We start from the raw sequence: 22,137 nt of genomic DNA on the forward strand, positions 1-22,137 counted from the left end.
ATGGAGCTCCGTATGCCACGGCAAACTGGCTGACACTGACGGTGGCGGTGCACAAATGCTGCGCAGCTAGCGCCATTCGACGGCCCACACCGCGGTTCCTGGTGTGTCCGCTGTGCCGTGCGTGTGATCATTGCTTGTACAGCACTCTCGCAGTGTCTGGAGCAAGTATGGTGGGTCTGACACACCGGTGTCAATGTGTTCTTTTTTCCATTTCCAGGAGTGTACATATTTTCTTAGAATCATTAAAACACTACAGAAAACAGATACAGAGCACACACAGGTACAGAGCTCAGGTTAAATAACATTCTTAGTGGCATTATGTCAACTTGTATTATATAATATTAAAATATTACAATTTATTTAGTTAAAAATTCATCTAGACTGTAAAAAGCTTTTTCTAGCAGAAATATTTTTAGTGCTTTCTTAAACTTCCTCATGTTATGAATCTCTGTCTTTATTTCGGGAGGAAGAGCATTGAAGAGTTTTGCTCCAGTGTAGTGGACACCCTTTTGTGCCAAGCTAAAATTTCTGAACTCGCTGTGTATGTCATTCTTCCTCCGTGTGTTATGCTCATGATAATTACTGTTTGGTTGAAATATCTCTATATTTTTACAAACAAAACACATGAGAGCAAAAATATATTGGCATGTAGTTGTGTATATTTTAAGTTTACGAAAACTATTTCTACACGAGTCTCTTGGGCACAATCCACATATAATACTTAAAGCTCGCTTCTGTGCAATGAACACTTTCCTTGCTAATGCCTGGTTTCCCCAAAAATAATTCCGTACTCAATGAGAGAATGAAAATAGCCATAGTATGCCACTTTTGCAGTGTTATGTTCAACACATGTAGTGACAACCCGTAAAGCATAGGTAGCAGAGCTAAAGCCCGGTCCACACGCAACGATCTGTCTGCGCAGACATCGGCGCAGATGTCTGTACATGCAAAAGATCGCTTCAAATGTGGTGTGTTCACACGACACAAACCCCAATCTACTACTCGCCCGCCATCTGTCGGTGTAGAAAAGAAATATCAGTGGCAAGCGACTGCGCTCCCCGTAGACGTCAAAAATTTAATTCAGTTATTTTGAAATATAGAAATGGAGGAAGTTCTGTTGTAGTCTGCGTTCGCAACTTGTATTGCAAAAAACATTCAGACCAACCGCAGGAAACAGAGAAAGCGGTCAAAATGGTGTAGACAGTGGCTGCTAAAGCGAAAGCAGTTTTCTCACGTAAATTTATTGCGAGATTTGAAGGGCGAACCTTAAGAAAGCCAAGCAGACCAAAATACCATAACGTTGGCTGGTGTACTTGATCTACTCCTACTTCAGATCTTTTAGATTTCTGAACTTTGGATAACTCTTTTCGGTAAACAGTTCGCAAAGAATTTTTTTTTTTAATTCTGTTTGCCGAGGCGTCAACTGCTCGCAATTTTTCAATTAGAGCATTGTATGCTGCTGTCATTTTGTCTCTGTCACTATATTCTTTACTTTTAATCTTCCACAAACATGGGTGGTTTCTATATATTTCAATGAATTCACTGACAAACTCTCAAGAACACTACGAGTATCAGTCATTTTAATGCCCTGTGCCCACAAATACAAACACTAGACTGAGGAAACAGCTGTTTCGGGCCAGATTTGCGGCGATCTCCTGTCCACACGCTCCAACTTATCTGCACAGACGCGGTTTGAACTCACAGATTTGAGAGGTTTCGCTCAAAACTCCAACTCCAACTTCCAGGTTTGCACACACCTCAGGTTGGTGCAAATCTTCTGTCCACACGCAACGATCTGTCTGTGCAGATGTGATGTGCGCAGACAGATCGTTGTGTGTAGACGGGCCTTAAGCCTCTTACAGAGATGTGGACGTACTTACAGGAGGATATAAAGTCCTCATAGCAGGGACGAATCGTCATCATCACCAACGTCAACGTAAAACTATCGTTACAAGAAAACTTGTCGTTGATATTCCGTTCAGCTGAAGTCCTGTGGCATTGCCGCTATTTGAATTGCATGGTAGCATGTTTTGCGTCTCCGTTCCGGATGACCTTAAATCAATCTTTAAATTTAAATGTTCTGAATAATTATTACATTGTTAGTTTTTTAGTTTCCTTCTTTTTACTCCTAGCTCTCACTATCGACTAATAATTTTTGTGAATTTTTTTTCTGTGCTTTTGTAGTAGTGGTTATTTATGCCATTTTGGGATGTTATGTTGGCTGCTGTGGACAACAGCTGACTGTCAAACAATTGTGGAGAATTTGAATTTGTGTATAGCCCGGTGGGATTGAATTAGGTGATTCCGATGGTATTTGTTTGTAGTAGATGATAGCTTTCCATATGCACCATGTAAGTAAAAGTACTTTTCAATATTGGCGGTTGTTTCATCAACTTTCAACCTGTGGTGTTTTTTTTTTCTTTTTTTCCTCTCCTTTCAAATCTTGGAACGTGTCACTTTTCTTCCGATGTAGTCATCAGTATATTATTTTATAGGTATATTAAGTGCTGATTTAATTAAGGGCTTGAATAACTCTGCACTACATCTGATATGAAGGTATTGCCTTGTTTCTGTTAACAACATAGTGTCATAACTTGTTTAAATACTCCCAAGTAACCATGTAATTGTTTACGTGCTAGAGGAGACCCTAAGTATCGTACAATGATTTTATGAAAGTTACCCATCAGCGAATTTCTTTAGCATTATTACGTAATGTCAGTTTTTTTTAGATGACTGCAGCTGCAGCGCTGAAAGAAATGCCTCAATTACACGGTCTCCAAAAATCTTCAGTTCTAGCAGACATTAGCAATAAATCGCGCCCTCTCAACACGGAAGTTGACCCAAGGCTGCCACTCAAGCCATCAAATGTAATAAGGAAACCTTCAAAAAAGTAAGCATTTCTGACCGCAGCGGATTTATCACTATGATAATTGTGGTAGATCGTAATAACGTAAAATGTCAGTCAGTATTTTTTTTGCAAGTAGTTTTTGTTAAATTCGTATTACGTATTTTTCAATGTTTCCTGAGTAAGTATTGAGTTTGTGTGTTGACTTAAGCTACGTGGAAATAAAGGGTTCAAGAAATAAGATTGGCTTTACAAGTAGCATATATTATTATTTTCTTATAGATCTCGGAGAGAGTGGTCTCTGGAATGTGTGAAGAAGTCATGTCAATTTAATTTCAGTTCAATACAATGAAATTACTTTACTAAATTCCAGTGCTCACTGCAATTTTAAAGTACCCCCAAAATGATAAATTTCCATATCTGTACTCCGCAAACCACTATGAGGTGCATGGCAGAGGGTATTTGCAATTGTACCAATTACTAGGGTTTCTTCCCATTCCATTCATTTGTAGAGCCCAGGAAGTAGCCTATCTTTGTTTGAATACTTCTGTGCATGCAGTAATTATTCTAATCTGATCCTCATGATACCTATATGAGTGATAAATAGGTGATTGTAACCTATTCCTAGAGTAATCATTCAAAGCTGGTTCTTGAAATTTTAAGACTTTCTCGGGATAGTGTACATGTCTTCAAGAGTCTGCCAGTTGAGTTTCTCCAGTATCCCTGAATCATTCTCCCATCGATTAAACAAACCTCCCACAAACTTGAGCAATATTCTAGAACTATTCAAGTGAGCGATTTGTAAGCAATCTCCTTTGTAGATTGCACTTCCCAGTATTCTACCTATAAACTGAAGTATACCACCTGCTTTACTGATGACTGAATCTATGTGATCATTCTATTTCATATTCCTACAAAGTGTTACATATTTGTAGGAATCATCAGATTCAAACAGTGACTCACTGATATTGTCATGAGCTACTAGGCTTTTTATGTTTTTTAAGGTGCAGAAATTTCACATATCTGAACATTTAAAGCAAGTTGCCAATCTCTGCACCACTTTGTAATCTTATCAAGATCTGACTGAATATTTATACAACTTCTTTCAGATAATATTTCATTATAGAAAACTGAATCATCTGCCAGAAACCTTGTTTTTACTACTAATATTGTCTGCAAGGTCATTAATATACACATTAACAGCAAAAGGGCCCAACACACTTCCCTGGGACACACATGAAGTTTTCTCCACATCTGACAATGATTCGCCATCTGAGATAACATGCTGTCCTTCCTACCAAATGGTTCTGTCCAGTCGCAAGTTTCACTTGATATCCCATATGACCATATGTAGGTGTGATACTGAATCAGATGCTTTTTGGAAGTCAAGAAATACTGCATCTACGTGGATGCCTTGATCCACAGCTTTCAGTATGCCAGGTGAGTTGCAAATTCAGTATGACACGCAAGTTGCCGAAGTGGCGTCAACTAAAAAGACTTGGAATACGGTGGCCAAACTGCGTAGGGGATATACCGGCCAATAAATGCCATACGATCATTTCAGTATAGAATGTGATAAGGGTTCCATCACAATTTTCACAATTTCAGCTGTTTCTCAACATGATTCATACTAATATTTAATTCATTCATCTTTTCAGTGGTACAAGGATTAAATTGGGGCAACTCTCCAGGGTTTTCCTCTTTAAAGGGATATTTGAAAACAGTTAAGTATTTCAGCTTTTGCTTTACTACCCTCAATTTCTGTTCCTGTCTCATTTTCTAGTGACTGGACACTATCTTTGGGGCCCCTAACAGCCTTTTCATATGACCAGAATTTCTTTGGGTTCTTTCAAGATCGCTTGACAATATTCTGCAGTGGTACTCGCTGAAGTCATTATGTGTTGCTATGTTGAGAATCAAATCTCTCATTCAGCATCTCTCTATTTATAGCCCAACACTTTGTTTTACACTTATTATGCAATAATCTGTTTCTTTAGAAGTTTCTTGACAGTGACTGTATCCTGGCGACATTCCCTCTCATTGTGACTGTTCTACAGGGTATGTATCTATCCAGTGCATGGTCAACTATTCTTTTAAACTTGAGCCAGAGTTCCTGTACATGTTTCTGCCCTGTGCTGAAAGTTGTCCTTTGTACTTTGGTAATCATTGTTGCCATGCACTGTGGTCACTGATACCAGTTTTGGTGTGGACGTCCTCAAAAAGTTCAGGTATATTTGTTGCCATTAGATCCAATATATTTCCAACATGAGTGGGGTTCCTGACCGTCTGTCTGGCAAGTTTACAGGTAAGGCATTTAGTAAAGTTTTGGAGGATGTCTTATCATGCCCACCCCTAACATAATTGCAATTATCTCAATTGATTGTTGGATGGTTAAAGTCTCTATTGATGATTACAGTATGACTGGGGAACTTAGGTACAAGTGGACTGAGGTTATTCACTAAAGTTTTCAGTAACATCAGGAGATGAATCTGGTGGGGCCATATAATAATGCAGTTATCATTTTATGCCCTTCCCTGGTACTGAGTCTTGCTTAAGCAATCTCACATGCAGCTTCAATTTCCATCTCAGTGGATTTGAGTTTCTTGTCTAGTGCAAGAAACACTCTGCCTCCATTTCCCTTGTGCCTGTCATTTTGATATACACTTACATTTTACCCAAAACTCTCACTACTGTCAATTTCAGGTTTCAACAAGCTTTTTGTGTGTAGTATTATGTGAGCTTCACTGCTTTTCATGAGTGCGTTGTTGTGAATGCTCTGGCAGCTAATCATTAGGATTTTCATACTCTCACCTGTGTGAAGAATTTATTTCAATCTTACACTGATACTTCTGGTGTTCCCTACAGTGTCTAATCTAAAAAACCCTTTGGTGCACCCCACGCACAGCTACTTGAGTAACAGCTTCTGATTTGTAGTGCACACCTGACCCATTTAGGGGGACCCTACAGTCATCAACCTTATGATAAAAGTCCAGGAAGTCATAGTCTAGCTTGTCACAGAACCTTCAAAGTCTCTGGGTCAGTCCTTCCACTGTACTCTGAACCAAAAGGCCACAATCAGTAATGAGGACAATGCTGGAAATTGTGTTTTGTTGAAACTCCACACGCAAGTCTGGTCTTCTCAACCTTCTCTGCCCAGACGACAGGCATCATTTGTTCCAACGTGCTCCACAAGCTCAGTTGATTGCAGCCTGTTCCCTCAATGACAGCCGGGATAACCTCTTCAACATGATGAATGAAGCCATCAGGCTTACACACTGAGTGCACCTGGTGTGATTTCCTGTCCTTTGCTGCCATTTCCCTAAGGAGTACCATCATTCACAGTATATTTGAACTGCTGGTGATTAATTGACCTTTACACTTTTGCATTTGTCTCCTCTTTACACTGGACAAAACAGGTTTCCCCAAAAGAGGTGAAGTGAGTTTCACTGGCTGAAAGACAGCACCTCGAGCTTGTTGGTTTGGGGGATCATTAAAACACCCTGAGTCCTCCCTGGTCCCTGTCCACCTTACACAGGCTGCCTAGATCTAAGAGTGAAATGCTACTCACAATGAAGTGGATGAGTAATGACACATCCTTTACTTTCTTTCCCCTCACAGGATCCACAGGAGTGGATAGTTCTTAAATTATCTCTGGTACTGTTATCATAGGTGCACAACTCTTGGGAGGTCTTCCAGCACACGATTCGCAGCTGCTGCCAATTGTTTGACGGTAGTCAGAGCAACTTCCAGTTGCTCACGAATGTGAACCAACTCGTGTGAATGTAGATCTTTAAATTGGTATATGATCTTGTACATGTGGTCTCTCACAAGGGAAATTTATTAAGTCAGCTTTTATATATAAAGAAACATGCTTATTGCACGGCTTTTTCCCGTAGCTCATTCTGTGCACACTTCTACACTGGTGTCAAAGAGGAACACTACAGCGTGAGTTCATCTCGATAAAATCACTAAAATGTGCAGCATCAAAAAGCATGTCTTTTACGTGTTGCATCCAACAATGCCTAAGAATTTCTGTGCAGATACTCTCCAGTGCAGTTAGTTTTGCAACAGGACATTCTTTAATTGAAACTCCACCACACTATTCACATATCATTTAACGTGCACTGATATGCATTGTGAACTAGTTGTTGGAACACCTAATTTGTTGAAGATGTCTTTGCAGGATGTTGTAGAATTAGCAACAGATATGTCTTGTAGCACACTTCTGTATTCTTAAAGTATCACAGGCATAGGAATTTCTCCAGAAAATTCCATAACTGGTTAGTGAATGGAAATACACAGAATAAACTATAATAGTTTCTTCATTTTAAATTGACAATAGCACTAACTGTCTGTGCTGCAAACATAACTGAACCAATGTACTTCATTAATTCTAAGTAGTGGGTCTTCCAGTTGAGATTGTTCTCTATCTGTAATCTCAAAAATACTTTCTATTACTTTTCTTTTGAGAAACCTATTTCTCTAGCTTGTGGAGTTAAAATACTGAACTGCATATACTGAGTCTTACCAAAATTGAATAAAAATCTGTTTGCCTTGATCTGGTTTAGAATTTTTCGTAATTATCTTTTCAGTAAGAAAATGGGTACTATTTTTTATTCCTATACTTGCATTGTCTGCAAAAAGTACGAAATTTATCTCACGAAATTACAAGTGGAGGATTGGGTATCAGGAAAAAGAGAAACCAAAATAGAACCATGTTTTTTTTCAAATTGATTGGCTTAGTACTGATAAATTGTTTTCTGTCATTCAGATATGATAAAAACCACAGATGTGCTTGCTGTGTACCATTCCATAATATTTCAACTTTTACATTAGGATATCGTGGTTCACACAGTCATAAGCTTTAGGCCTAGCCTAGTCACAAAGTATTCCCAATTCTAGCAATTGAGTCTAATTTATTGATTGTATTATATTACTGGTTAAGATAAATATAGTCCTTTTATTGGGGTTTTAGAGTTTCTTGGTATTTTTGCCTGTACTAGTATCGAGGCCAAAGTGGACTTAGTATGTTGGTGGATCTTCCACTGTGTGCTGCTGCTGTCAGTTTGTTTCTATATAGCCAACTGGGTGATAGTATGCAGTAGCCAGTGAGAACTGCTGAATCTAGTGACTTGTTTCAGTGGAAGATACAAACTGATTACTTTTGTTTCAGACATGGTAAGAGATTACCATTTATTACCATTTCTGGATCTGGCTAGTATTGGCTGTATGATTGGTTACTAGTTTTCATATTTATTTCGTGTGTTGCGTTTTTTTTTTTGGGATATGTCAGGATTTCTTGGGATATTGTTTTGTATTAGTGTTATAGCTAGGTTGTGAGTTGGCAAAGCCAACAAATGTAACTGGAGGAAAAGTGGCCGCTATGGTACACTGACCTGTAGTGTAAGTTTCAAAAACTTTTTGGGGTATTTTCAGAAAATCGGTAATAAAGCCACTTTATTAAAAAGGACTGTCCATATACCATACAAAATTATAGACCATTGTCACAACTGTCAGGTTTTGCTAAAGTAATTGACAGGATTATGTATGAGAGACAGTTGAGTTTTCTAAACAAATGCAAAATTCTAACCAATGCACAGAATGGGTTAAGGAAAAACAGGTCTACAGAAACAGCCGTATATCACTTCTTGGAACAGGTTTTAACTGCAATGGATAATGAGGACTTACTGTGGAATATTTTTAGATCTATCCAAGGCATTTGACCTCATCAGCCATGATACTTTGCTAGAGAAACTGTATTGGTATGGAGTACATCGAAAAGCATAGAGCTGGTTTGTCGTATCTGTGCAACAGATATCACAGGGTTGAAATAATACATAATGGCACAAAATATCACTCAATATATCTGAAAGTCAACAGTGGTGTACCCCAGGGTTCTGTTCTAGGCCCTCTGCTCTTCTTAGTTTTTATTAATGATTTTCCTAACCATCTAACAAGAGCAGAATCAGTACTTTTTGCAGACTTCCATAGAAACACACATTCAAAAGCCCTGTACCAAAATATTCTGTTGTATCTACCCAATTTTCAATATCTTACCAAAAGAAATAAAAAGCATACAAAAATTACATATATTTAAAAATGGAATTAAGGAGGCTACTATTAGGTCAGTTTCTGTAATGTTGGGGAATTTCTATGCTATCTAAACAGATAGTGCTCATCTTTTGATTTTTCTGCATAATCCTCCTTTTTTTTTTTCAACCTGCATGTAAAAAGAAGACAAAATATGTAAATTGTAACTAAGAAAATGTTGTTTCCCTTCAGCTTTTAAAATATAAATCATGCTCTCTCTCTCTCTCTCTCTCTCTCTCTCTCTCTCTCTCTCTCTCTCTCTCTCTCTCTCTCTCTCTCTCCTGTCTCTGTATGACAATTCCTATATCATGTATATGATAAAATGGATGATAATAAATTGAACTGAATTGACTCCTGAGGTGATAGCTAGGCAGGAAACTAAGAATGGGGTTTAAGTTTTATGGCGTATTTTATTTTATACAACGACATTTGCACAAAATGTTTCATTAATTAAACTGCCGTGGAATTTCCCACACATACAATGGTGACACTTATCGAATACTGTTTTATCACTGTTTCTTTGCCAGCTTGTCTAATTGTGTATTTGTCTCAGTTTGAAAACAGTTCATTGTTTTACTACAAATTGAACCTTGACCACATGATCATTTATTACTTTTCATAATACTAAAACTTCTGTTGGAGATGTAGGATGAAGCTGAATTTTATCAAACTTTTCCTGTAACTTTTCTTGGGAATTGTAGACCACCTGGTAAGGAAATATTCTAAGCTAAATTACCTACCATTAACAGAAAAGTTATTAAAATTTTCTGCAATTTTGGAACTATTTGAACAGTTTCTTGTCTACATTTAAAGAAAAAAAAGTGCATACATTTTGATGGTCTGTTGACTTTTATTAGAATTTATTTTGTGTAGTGTTCTGATCCTATTTCTAATTCAGAATTTTGATTAAATTAATCTGCTTCTGCCATTTAATTTCTTAAGAAAACAGTTTCCAAAGTAGAATACGACTGTCACTCACTGTTTTTTTAATTAATACCAGCTATATTGTACACATCTTGGCGCTCTGTGTTTTACAAATTCTTGTTGCCTTCCTCAGTTTAATTTATGCCATGCTCTCTGCTGTTAAACATATCCAAATGACCTGGATAGCTTGGAAAATGTCACAACTTCACAGATAGCCATTACCTGAAATATGACCTGTAATAAATCACTTTTGCAATCGAGAAAAGTTTTTTAATATTTCTGTTATGAATTCTAGTGCATGAATTACACATTGACAGCAAAATTTGCTTTGTCTCACAATCTTTTCTGTTTTTCTGTTTTGGAATTCATTTTGTAGTGTTCTGCTGTGTTTAGTTTTTAGTTAGTTGCTGTGGTAGTGATCATTCTTGTTTCATAAAGTGGAAAGCTATTTATTGATCAGTGATCATTTACATATATGAAAGTGTTCTATATACACTGTGTAGATATTATATATTTTTCAGTTTAAGCAATAACATTGTTATAAACTTTGTTATATGCAGGTAGTAGGAAACATTTAGCGATACGTAAAATCTAAGGTACATAAATTCTTGTTCATGGTGCACATTTCGTGCAAATTTACGGTCTTGTTTTGCCCTTCATACGAAACTTCAGTGTAGCAAAACTAAGATCACCTAGAGACACTTATGCTAATTAAGTTTAGGAACCATCCATTAAAGCTTTAAGGGGGTCAGAATTTTTGCTCTAATTTGTTGCATGAAGGTACATCCATTTCTGTCTGTGGTCTTCCATATTTCACATTATTCCAGAAGTAACAGGTGTTGTGTTAAATCTTTTATTTAAAAAAAAGTGTCTAGTTGCAAATACATAATTGAAGAAAAAAACCACAACAGATAAATGATGCCTATGAATACACAGATACAGTTTATAGTGTGTATGGTAGAGGAAAAAGTGAAAGAAGAACCCATTTTAAGAACACTGAGGCACTGCAATACTTTTATCTGTTATTAGAGATACTGACATTTTTACTCATTTGTAAATAACTGTCGTCAGGAAAAATGTCAATGAGAGACAAAAACATAATCATTGTACTATTTCACAAATGTTTTAAGTGTAATTTTGTAAGTAAGCAGTCAACTTCTGGTGATTAACATGTAAGTAATGCAATAAGGTTGGAAATGCGATGTCGAGTGTCTGTTCAATCTCAGGTCCTCCCTAATTTTGATAATAGGGAGCTTGTTCTTGTAAGAATACTTCTTCCACCCCTCCTCCCATTCCTCACAACCATAATACTATTTTTTATTTTTTAATGGCATGTATTGAATTAAGATTCTGATGACTGTTATTTTTCAGTGTGGAAAATGAAGTTTTGGGCCTGACACAAGCATTAAATAGGGTTCCCATAAATGAGGCAACTTTGAAGCTTGCAGATAAAAGCTGGCTGCATGATAAAGAACAGGTTTCTTATTCATCAACTCTGTATAACATACTGGATATAGATGAAGAATCTGCAAATGACGTAATTTTTCTTGGAGAATATGCAAAAGATATTTTTGAATATCTCAGAGCACTTGAGGTAAATATTAAAGAATAATATCCATTGTAATTATTTGTAATATAATGTAGAATATTTTTTTCTAATGTATAAAATTTAGTTTTAAACATCGTAGTTCCCTCCTGATGGAGCTTGTCTCAATGATACAAATACCTATATCATTGACTGCAACCACACCAAAACAATTTTTGTAGAGAGGCCAGACCAACATTCATTCCTGTAGAGGGCGGGAAGCTTTAAAGTAGTTGTGGGGGTGTGGCTGATTGATTTGGGCACATGAGTATAACATTAGCCTTTATGGCCTTGATGTGTTCATGCTGCAAATAGCTCAAACCAAGGGAAAAAGCTACAGCTTTTAAATTTCTCTTGGTACTGAGCTGTATTTTTATATCTTAATGGTTGACATCCTATTGGTTATAATATTCCAGAGGTTAATCAGAGAGGTCAGAGAATTTAAAATGTAAAAATTTTTTAAGTTGGATATAGTGGGAATTAGTGAAGTGTGATAACAGAATGAACATGGCTTCTGGCCAGGTGAGTATGGTTACACACACACACACACACACACACACACACACACACACACACACACTCTTCGAGAGAGGGACACTGTACTCATTACTCACTGCTGGAGGTCCCAGGTTTGAGTCTCGGTCAGGGCAATCATTTTTCAACTGTCCCTTTTGATATTTATCAACACTTGTAAGCAGCCAAAGGTCGGGATTTCATTGTAATTTCATTCTTTGAGAGCTGCAAGATCACCAATGGTATCTGTACAGGTACCAGCTCCATGTTTTCAGATTGTTGAGAGAGATGAAAGTCCATTATGGGGAACTGGAATCCAGTAGTAAGAAAGAGGAGGAAAACTGTAGGAGAACTTTGACTGAGGAAAAGAAATGGAAGGGGTTGCTGGCAAGTATTTTGTGCAAACTCAGTTTAATAATTTAATCACTTACTTGAATAAATAATGGCACTACATCCAGCAAAATAGGCAAGAGTCCTGGGAAGACAAGGTAAAAGACCTATTTTCTAACCTCCTAAGAAGATAAAGGGAATACTATCACCTGTTAAAGACAGTTTTGGCCTCAGGGTGCCTGGGATTTACAACATGCCTTGAGTGCAGAGGTAATTAAATCTGTCAGTCCATCTGTACAGTTTCTGACTGGTACAGAACATAAGCAGCCTATTAAAAATAGAAAACTGGAGAAACCTGCAGTTGCTGAGCACGCCACTATGAACAAAAACAAAATACTCTTTGATGGAACAAAAGTTTTGTCCCATGCTTCTACATACTGGAATTCAGTAATTAAAGATACTGTAGAAATAAGATATGTGAGGAAGAACTTCAACAATGACACAGGATATAATCTTAGCACTGCTTGAAAGCAAGCTCTCACTGAGCCAAGTCACAATGTTGACGATAGTACTGTAGCAGTGGTGTCACCACAAGTGCAAACATTTACACGATCTCCGGCGGTGTTGCATAATTGCTGACCTGTCAGAAGCCATTTACAGGCTGTATTACAGCCATCACAACAGACGTTTAGACAGAGTTGCTCTTGATGAAGGTAGAGGTGGTAGTCAAAAGCTCAAGGTACTACCCTGTATTGATGTGATAAGAAATCTGAGAATGTTGTATATATCAGTGCCATTGCAAAAGGTTTCATTCTCAGACAAATCGTCCCCACACAATTAGAAAAATGCAGTTAACATGGTTGGCAGTGGTTACAATGATCTTGACCACGCATATTGTGTTGTCCATTTCAAAGGCGCACTGCCAAATGAGCAACTATTCATGTCATCCATGGATTGGAAATGATAAAATATGCCCTACTGCCTCATTGCTATTAATGTTGCATCCCAGTATATAGTTTCAGATATCTTTGATAGACAATGGTGCATTTACGATTTCAAAGGCTGCCTTACTGCTTCCTTTGTTTCACATTTGAAAGTGTACTTGATCAGTTTCACCAAATTTCAATACTTGACATTGGTGGGTGCTTTGTACATTTTTGAGAGTAACGGTGAATACAAAATCAAATAGGGATAATGCAGGAGTAGGTTTAATAATGAATAAAAAAAGTAGGAGTGCGGGTAAGCTACTACAAACAGCATAGTGAAAGCATTATTGTGGCCAAGATACACGAAGCCCATGCCTACTACAGTAGTACAAGTTTATATGCCAACTATCTCTGCAGATGACGAAGAAATTGAAGAAATGTACGATGAGAGAAATGAAATTATTCAGATAGTGAAGGGAGATGAAAATTTAATAGTCGTGGGTGACTGGAATTAGATAGCAGGAAAACGAAGAGAAGGGAACGTAGTAGGTGAAAATGGATTGGGAGTAAGAAATGATACAGGAAGATGCCTGGTTGAATTTTGCACAGAGCATAACTTAATCATAGCTAACACTTGGTTCAAAAATCATGACAGAAAGTTGTATACATGGAAGAAGCCTGGAGATACTAGAAGGTATCAGATAGATTTTATAATAGTAAGACAGAGATTTAGGAACCAGGTTTTAAATAGTAAGACATTTCGGGGGCAGATGTGGACTCTGATCACAATCTATTGGTTATGAACTGTAGATTAAAACTGAAGAAATTGCAAAAAGGAGGGAAAATAAGGAGATGGGACCTGGATAAACTGACTAAACCAGAGGTTGTACAGTGTTTCAGGGAGAGCATAAGGGAACAATTGACAGGAATGGGGGAGAGAAATACAGTAGAAGAAGAATGGGTAGCTTTGAGGGATGAAGTAGTGAAGGCAGCAGAGGATCAAGTAGGTAAAAAGACGAGAGCTAGTAGAAAGCCTTGGATAACATAAGAAATATTGTATTTAATTGATGAAAAGAGAAAATATAAAAATGCAGTAAATGAAGCAGGCAAAAAGGAATGCAAACGTCTCAAAAATGAGATCGACAGGAAGTGCAAAATGGCTAAGCAGGGATGGCTAGAGGACAAATGTAAGGATGTAGAGGCTTATCTCACTAGGGGTAAGATAGATACTGCCTACAGGAAAATTAGAGAGATCTTTGGAGAAAAGAGAACCACTTGCATGAATATCAAGAGCTCAGATGGAAATGCAGTGCTAAGCAAAGAGGGGAAAGCAGAATGGTGGAAGGAGTATATAGAGGGTCTATACAGGGGCGATGTTCTTGAGGACACTATTATGGAAATGGAAGAGGGTGTAGATGAAGATGAAATGGGAGATATGAAACTGCGTGAAGAGTTTGACAGAGCACTGAAAGACCTGAGTCGAAACAAGGCCCCGGGAGTAGACAACATTCCATTAGAATTACTGATAGCCTTGGAAGAGCCAGGACTGAGAAAACTCTACCATCTCTGTGAGCAAGATGTATGAGACAGGCGAAATTCCCTCTGACTTCAAGAAGAATGTAATAATTCCAATCCCAAAGCAAGCAGGTGTTGACAGATGTGAAAATTACCGAACTACCAGTTTAATAAATCACGGCTGCAAAATACTAATGCGAATTCTTTACAGACGAATGGAAAAACTGGTAGAAGCCAACCTTGGGGAAGAATTAGAACACGTGGGGCAATACTGACCATACGACTTATCTTAGAAGAAAGATTAAGGAAAGGCAAACCTATGTTTCTAGCATTTGTAGACTTAGAGAAAGCTTTTGACAATGTGGACTGGAATACTCTCTTTCAAATTCTAAAGGTGGCAGGGATAAAATACAGGGAGCAAAAGGCTATTTATAATTTGTACAAAAACCAGATGGCAGTTATAAGAGTCGAGGGGCATGAAAGGGAAGCAGTGGTTGGGAAGGGAGTAAGACAGGGTTGTAGCCACTCCCCGATGTTATTCAATCTGTATATTGAGCAAGCAGTAAAAGAAACAAAAGAGAAATTTGGAGTAGGTATTAAAATCCATGGAGAAGAAATAAAAACTTTGAGGTTTGCCGATGACATTGTAGTTCTGTCAGAGGCAGCAAAGGACTTGGAAGAGCAGTTGAATGGAATGGATAGTGTCTTGAAAGGAGGATATAAGATGAACGTCAACAAAAGCAAAACAAGGATAATTGAATGTAATCGAATTAAGTCGGGCGATGCTGAGGGAATTAGATTGGGAAATGAGACACTTAAAGTAGTAAAGGAGTTTTGCTATTTGGGGAGCAAAATAACTGATGATTGTCAAAGTAGAGAGGATATAAAATGTAGACTGGCAATGGCAAGGAATGTGTTTCTGAAGAATAGAAATTTGTTAACGTCGAGTATTGATTTAAGTGTCAGGAAGCCATTTATGAAAGTATTTGTATGGAGTGTAGCCATGTATGGAAGTGAAACATGGACGATAAATAGTTTAGACAAGAAGAGAATAGAAGCTTTCAAAATGTGGTGCTACAGAAGAATGCTGAAGATTAAATGGGTAGATCACATAACTAATGAGGAGGTATTGAATAGAATTGGGGAGAAGAGGAGCTTGTGGCACAACTTGACTAGAAGAAGGGATCGGTTGGTAGGACGTGTTCTGAGACATTGAGGGATCACCAATTTAGTATTGGAGGGCAGCGTGGAGGGTAAAAATCGTAGAGAGAGACCAAGAGATGAATACACTAAGCAGATTCAGAAGGATGTAGGCTGCAGTCGGTACTGGGAGATGAAGAAGCTTGCGCAGGATAGGGTAGCATGGAGAGCTGCATCAAACCAGTCTCAGGACTGAAGACAACAACAACAACAACAACAACGGGGAATATGGAACAGTCCAACAATTACTGACTTCAGCATCATTGTTTGACTCTTTGAAAGTAATGGAAATGCTGCTATATTCAGCTGATCGACGATAGTGGATGTGTGTCATTGCCAGTGATGGTCTTGGCAAGTACATCTCTTGGGTATCATTTCATGCATTTCCTATCAAACATGTGTGGTGAATTGTTGTTGAGTAAGCCATGTGGAACATCAATCATATTTTTTACGATAATTTCAAATGAATCTGGAGGAATGTGAATATTTGGTATTTCTGCTCGGGTGACTTCATCAGTTTGATATGGTGCGATTTTTGTCGCTCACCAAAGTCAGAATGGGTTTTTGTAGCAATCCTCTTTTTTTGCCATCCAGTGGCATACATTGAACAGTGTCTCTCCTGTTAAAGATTCCATTTTTTAAAGATACGTGTCAGTTTCATGATGATCTGATGATTATTGTCCAGTTGACAAAAGTTCTTTTATTTCACCTCATGTAGTATTGCATGTGAATGTAAGAAAAAATGAGTGGCCATATGTGTGAACATAATCTTTGTATCTTGTCTGTATTTGTTCACGTCTGATGAACTCTCTCTAAATGGGGCCAGTAGTATGATAACTTCTGATGATTCATAAGTTTTACATTGCCATCATTATCATTTGTATCATGTAAATGAATGTACTCTTCAGACAGCTGCTTGGTTGCATTTAATTAAATGTAAAAGAGTATTCAGTTTTGCTATTCATATATGAACAAGGGATTGCTGGAACAAGATATGATTTCCAGCATTTTTATGAGTCTTCAGTTGATATGAATATTAATTCACGGCACTGACTTTGTTTCCTCATATGTTTGTAGATTTCTCGATTTGATGTTGAAATGACATCCATCTTCTCCTTAACAGAATAACTGCATGCTGCAATCCGTTTAGTCAGCAGTGAGTTTCTGAGACCCACAGAACATGCCATTTCTGTGATGAATAATATTAGGTTGTTGCATTAGTTCATAACATTTTTATTTTGCATGTTCGTCTTCTGGTTGCTATGGGTTTATCTGACTGTCATTTTTTATTTGTAGTTCACTGTTGCTGTCTGAGTTTAAATATTGTCATTTTGTCATCTGGAGATAGTGACTGGATCTACGGATGCTAGAAAGTGGAGTACAAAGTGGAGAAATCAGAACATTTCTGATCTATTCTTCTATTTGACTGTAATAAAGGTACGGAATCAGTGGAGGCAGCCAGAAACATTTGCACAGTGTATGGGGATAATGCCATTGGACAGAGCCTGACAAGGAAACGGTTTTCTCATTTTAAGAAAGTTCATTTTGACACTAGTGACTCTCCACATGCAGGATTACCTTTGGGGTTTGAAGAAGATTGTTGTGATTATTGCACTATCATACAATATTTGCATGCAATGAGGAAGGTTCACAAATTGGATGTGTGGATGCCACAAGCTCTAAGCCAAAATCAGTCACAATGGTCATATGTGCACCTGGACTTGCTCGTCATCAATTGGCTCATGAACAACACTGACCAGTCCTATCCTTTATCACTATTGATGATGAGAAATGCTGTCCGTATGCTAACGTAAGAAAAAGAAGTGAATGGTTGAGCCCAAACAAAGCAGCAAATTTCCATATCAAGACCTGCATGCATCCACAAAAGATAATGTTATGCCTCTGGTGGAACATACTGTCTGGTGTACTATGAATTGCTTCCCTGATGTGTAACCATCACTTCTGACGTTTATTGTCAACAGCTGAAACACTGTGCAGAAGCAGTCAAAGAACAACCAAGAAGACAGTGTAAAATGATGCTATTCCACAATAATGCTTGCCGACGTTATGCTAGACTGACAAGAAACACTTTACAAGAGTTTCATTGGGAAGTCATTCTGCATCCACCATATTCAAGTGATCTTATGCCCTCAGATTTTTATCACTTCTGCACTGTATCAAACAACCTTCAAGGAACTTCCTTTCTGGATGTAAATGCACTCTGACCATAGCTCAGTGAGTTCTTTGCCTCAAAACCAGGTGATCTCTAGTAATAAAATGAAAAATTATCCCAGTGTTAGCAGACTGTTGTAAATAGTGAAGGAGAATAATTATAGATGACTGAAGTCTCTGTTATGTTTATTAAAATTTTTGCCAAGTATAATGATCACCAATTCAGTTGTTTCTGTATTGTATTGTCTTTCGTGTAGGCCAACAGGTCTTTGGCTCTAATTAAAAGTTTGAACTCATCAACTGGAATTTGTTAGAGGGGAGTTCTGAACATCTGAATTAACACAGTGTATTGATCAAATAAAGTTTATAATGCACCAACAATTTAATGTTTAGTGCCCATATTGAATTGACAATATTGACTAATTTGTTCTTGAGTGTCTCCCATGAGGCACTGCATTCAGCAGTGATAATGGTGATCCTGCACAATGATGACTTACACTTGCATTTTGAATGTTGACAAATGATTCTTGCACACAATATTTGTTGCACTGAAAAAGTCATTGGGGAACATTAATTGTACTTATATATGTTTGCCAAGAAATATGTAGATTGGCTTGTCACTTGATACCAGTGTTGACAGTGGTTTGTATGCTGAATGTAATTCTGGCAATTTCTTGTTTCCACCTGTGCAGCAAATTCCTGGCATTTCGTTCTTGAATTGAGGCCACTGCAATACACACACAACTTACCCATTTTGCAATTACTACAGTTGAATGAAGGCTGTAATTGTAATTAGCATTGTAATGCTATCTACAAAGATGTAAATCAGTGAATAGTGTTGGTCCAGATCAACCATTATGTACCCAAATGGTTTCCAGCCTTGCTTCTTATTGTTTGTTTTTCTGAAGCTCATAATGCCTTTTTTCTTTTGTACACTAAGTGTAGATTGCTCAACCACTTGTCACTTGGGTGGCGTAATTGATTTAACAGGGAAAGTAATGCTTTGCGACAACAATCACAAATTCACTAGGAAGAAAAAAAAGTGTGATATCTATTATCTAATGTCAAACAGCAATTGGAATTACACCAGCAGCATTCGTTTTTTCACGCACAAACTAAATTCTTGCTGTTTGTGTTTGCGTCAATTTAGTTAAGCCATGGATGCGCATTCATACACCAAAAACACATGAACTGCCACTAAGCTGCATGAAATAAATGAATTTGTTGAGATCTCGAATGCTAATTCTTCTAATATGGATGTGCAAATTGAGACTAATTCACTCCTGTGCACATAACTCACCAAAGATTCCCCACTACTCTCCCCCCCCTTATTTCCCCCCCCTTATTTCCCCCCCCTTATTTCCCCCCCCTTATTTTCCCCCCCCTTACTCTGCCCCCCCTTACTCTGCCCCCCCTTACTCTGCCCCCCCTTACTCTGCCCCCCCTTACTCTGCCCCCCCTTACTCTGCCCCCCCTTACTCTGCCCCCCCCTTACTCTGCCCCCCCCTTACTCTGCCCCCCCTTACTCTGCCCCCCCTTACTCTGCCCCCCCCTTACTCTGCCCCCCCTTACTCTGCCCCCCCTTACTCTGCCCCCCCCCTTACTCTGCCCCCCCCTTACTCTGCCCCCCCTTACTCTGCCCCCCCCCTTACTCTGCCCCCCCTTACTCTGCCCCCCCCTTACTCTGCCTCCCCCCCTTACTCTGCCTCCCCCCCTTACTCTGCCTCCCCCCCTTACTCTGCCTCCCCCCCCTTACTCTGCCTCCCCCACTTACTCTGCCTCCCCCCCCTTACTCTGCCTCCCCCCCCCTTACTCTGCCTCCCCCCCCTTACTCTGCCTCCCCCCCTTACTCTGCCTCCCCCCCTTACTCTGCCTCCCACCCTTACTCTGCCTCCCCCCCCCTTACTCTGCCTCCCCCCCCTTACTCTGCCTCCCCCCCCCTTACTCTGCCTCCCCCCCCCTTACTCTGCCTCCCCCCCCCTTACTCTGCCTCCCCCCCTTACTCTGCCTCCCCCCCTTACTCTGCCTCCCCCCCTTACTCTGCCTCCCCCCCTTACTCTGCCACCCCCCCTTACTCTGCCACCCCCCCTTACTCTGCCACCCCCCCTTACTCTGCCACCCCCCCTTACTCTGCCACCCCCCCTTACTCTGCCACCCCCCCTTACTCTGCCACCCCCCCTTACTCTGCCACCCCCCCTTACTCTGCCACCCCCCCTTACTCTGCCACCCCCCCTTACTCTGCCACCCCCCCTTACTCTGCCACCCCCCCTTACTCTGCCACCCCCCTTACTCTGCCTCCCCCCTTACTCTGCCACCCCCCCTTACTCTGCCACCCCCCTTACTCTGCCACCCCCCCTTACTCTGCCACCCCCCCTTACTCTGCCACCCCCCCTTACTCTGCCACCCCCCCTTACTCTGCCACCCCCCCTTACTCTGCCACCCCCCCTTACTCTGCCACCCCCCCTTACTCTGCCACCCCCCCTTACTCTGCCACCCCCCCTTACTCTGCCACCCCCCCTTACTCTGCCACCCCCCCTTACTCTGCCACCCCCCCTTACTCTGCCACCCCCCTTACTCTGCCACCCCCCCTTACTCTGCCACCCCCCCTTACTCTGCCACCCCCCCTTACTCTGCCACCCCCCCTTACTCTGCCACCCCCCCTTACTCTGCCACCCCCCCTTACTCTGCCACCCCCCCTTACTCTGCCACCCCCCCTTACTCTGCCACCCCCCCTTACTCTGCCACCCCCCCTTACTCTGCCGCCCCCCCTTACTCTGCCGCCCCCCCTTACTCTGCCGCCCCCCCTTACTCTGCCGCCCCCCCTTACTCTGCCGCCCCCCCTTACTCTGCCGCCCCCCCTTACTCTGCCGCCCCCCCTTACTCTGCCGCCCCCCCTTACTCTGCCGCCCCCCCTTACTCTGCCGCCCCCCCTTACTCTGCCGCCCCCCCTTACTCTGCCGCCCCCCCTTACTCTGCCGCCCCCCCTTACTCTGCCGCCCCCCCTTACTCTGCCGCCCCCCCTTACTCTGCCGCCCCCCCTTACTCTGCCACCCCCCCTTACTCTGCCACCCCCCCTTACTCTGCCACCCCCCCTTACTCTGCCACCCCCCGCCCCTTACTCTGCCACCCCCCGCCCCTTACTCTGCCACCCCCCGCCCCTTACTCTGCCACCCCCCGCCCCTTACTCTGCCACCCCCCGCCCCTTACTCTGCCACCCCCCGCCCCTTACTCTGCCACCCCCCGCCCCTTACTCTGCCACCCCCCGCCCCTTACTCTGCCACCCCCCGCCCCTTACTCTGCCACCCCCCCGCCCCTTACTCTGCCACCCCCCGCCCCTTACTCTGCCACCCCCCCGCCCCTTACTCTGCCACCCCCCGCCCCTTACTCTGCCACCCCCCCGCCCCTTACTCTGCCACCCCCCCTCCCCCCACTGCTCTCTCCCTCCCTCCCCGCCCCCACTACTCTCCCCCCAATTTGCTTATGCAGATCTCCTAGCCATTGGTATGCATATAGTTCATACAGGAAACTGGAAGGAAATTGGCAGATCTTTCAGTTGTGTGGCAGTGCTATCATAAGTGGCAAGAGTAATCCCATCTCAATAACACAAGACTACTGCCAAATTAAAATCTGTTTCGCTTGAAATCCTGTTAAATACAACACTGACTTTAAGTATTTGGGTGTTGCCCTTGACCAATAGTTCAGCAGAAATACACACCAGGAAAAATACCCTCCAAAAGCTTAGATACCACTTAAGGGTAAATGGTTGCAATGCTCTACTGCTATTGCATTGGGATTCGTGTTTAGCACAGTACAATATTGTGTTCTTCGTATGGTTTAACCACCACCACCACACCATTAAACTCAATATCCAACTCGGTACAAAGATACGTAAAATTTCAGGCTGTATAAGAATTACAGAAACTTACTGGCTCTCAGGTGTAAGCTATTATGTTGCTATCACTAACTCATTGATAGTATAGAGAAAGCTTTGTTATGTATCAGAAGAATGCCATGTTCTGAGTGCTCACAAGGAGATG

General features: G+C 40.6%; 1 protein-coding gene across 3 annotated transcripts in view; it reads left to right on the top strand.

The window, feature by feature from the left end:
- Nucleotides 1-2,239: 2,239 nt before the first annotated feature.
- LOC126092231 (G2/mitotic-specific cyclin-B-like) overlaps nucleotides 2,240-22,137 on the top strand; it is a 46,505-nt gene continuing 26,607 nt past the window's right edge. Inside the window, exons 1-3 of one of the 3 annotated variants that reach the window (XM_049907733.1) lie at nucleotides 2,240-2,351; nucleotides 2,720-2,890; nucleotides 11,231-11,453. In XM_049907733.1, the coding sequence (XP_049763690.1) occupies nucleotides 2,730-2,890; nucleotides 11,231-11,453 (384 nt within the window). In that variant the 5' untranslated portion in view covers nucleotides 2,240-2,351; nucleotides 2,720-2,729. Of the gene's footprint in view, nucleotides 2,352-2,416; nucleotides 2,557-2,719; nucleotides 2,891-11,230; nucleotides 11,454-22,137 lie in introns of those variants that run through there. The other 2 variants (XM_049907731.1, XM_049907732.1) reach the window with 2 other exon arrangements.

Source organism: Schistocerca cancellata, chromosome 7, assembly GCF_023864275.1.
Source record: "Schistocerca cancellata isolate TAMUIC-IGC-003103 chromosome 7, iqSchCanc2.1, whole genome shotgun sequence".
NCBI lineage: Eukaryota > Metazoa > Arthropoda > Insecta > Orthoptera > Acrididae > Schistocerca > Schistocerca cancellata.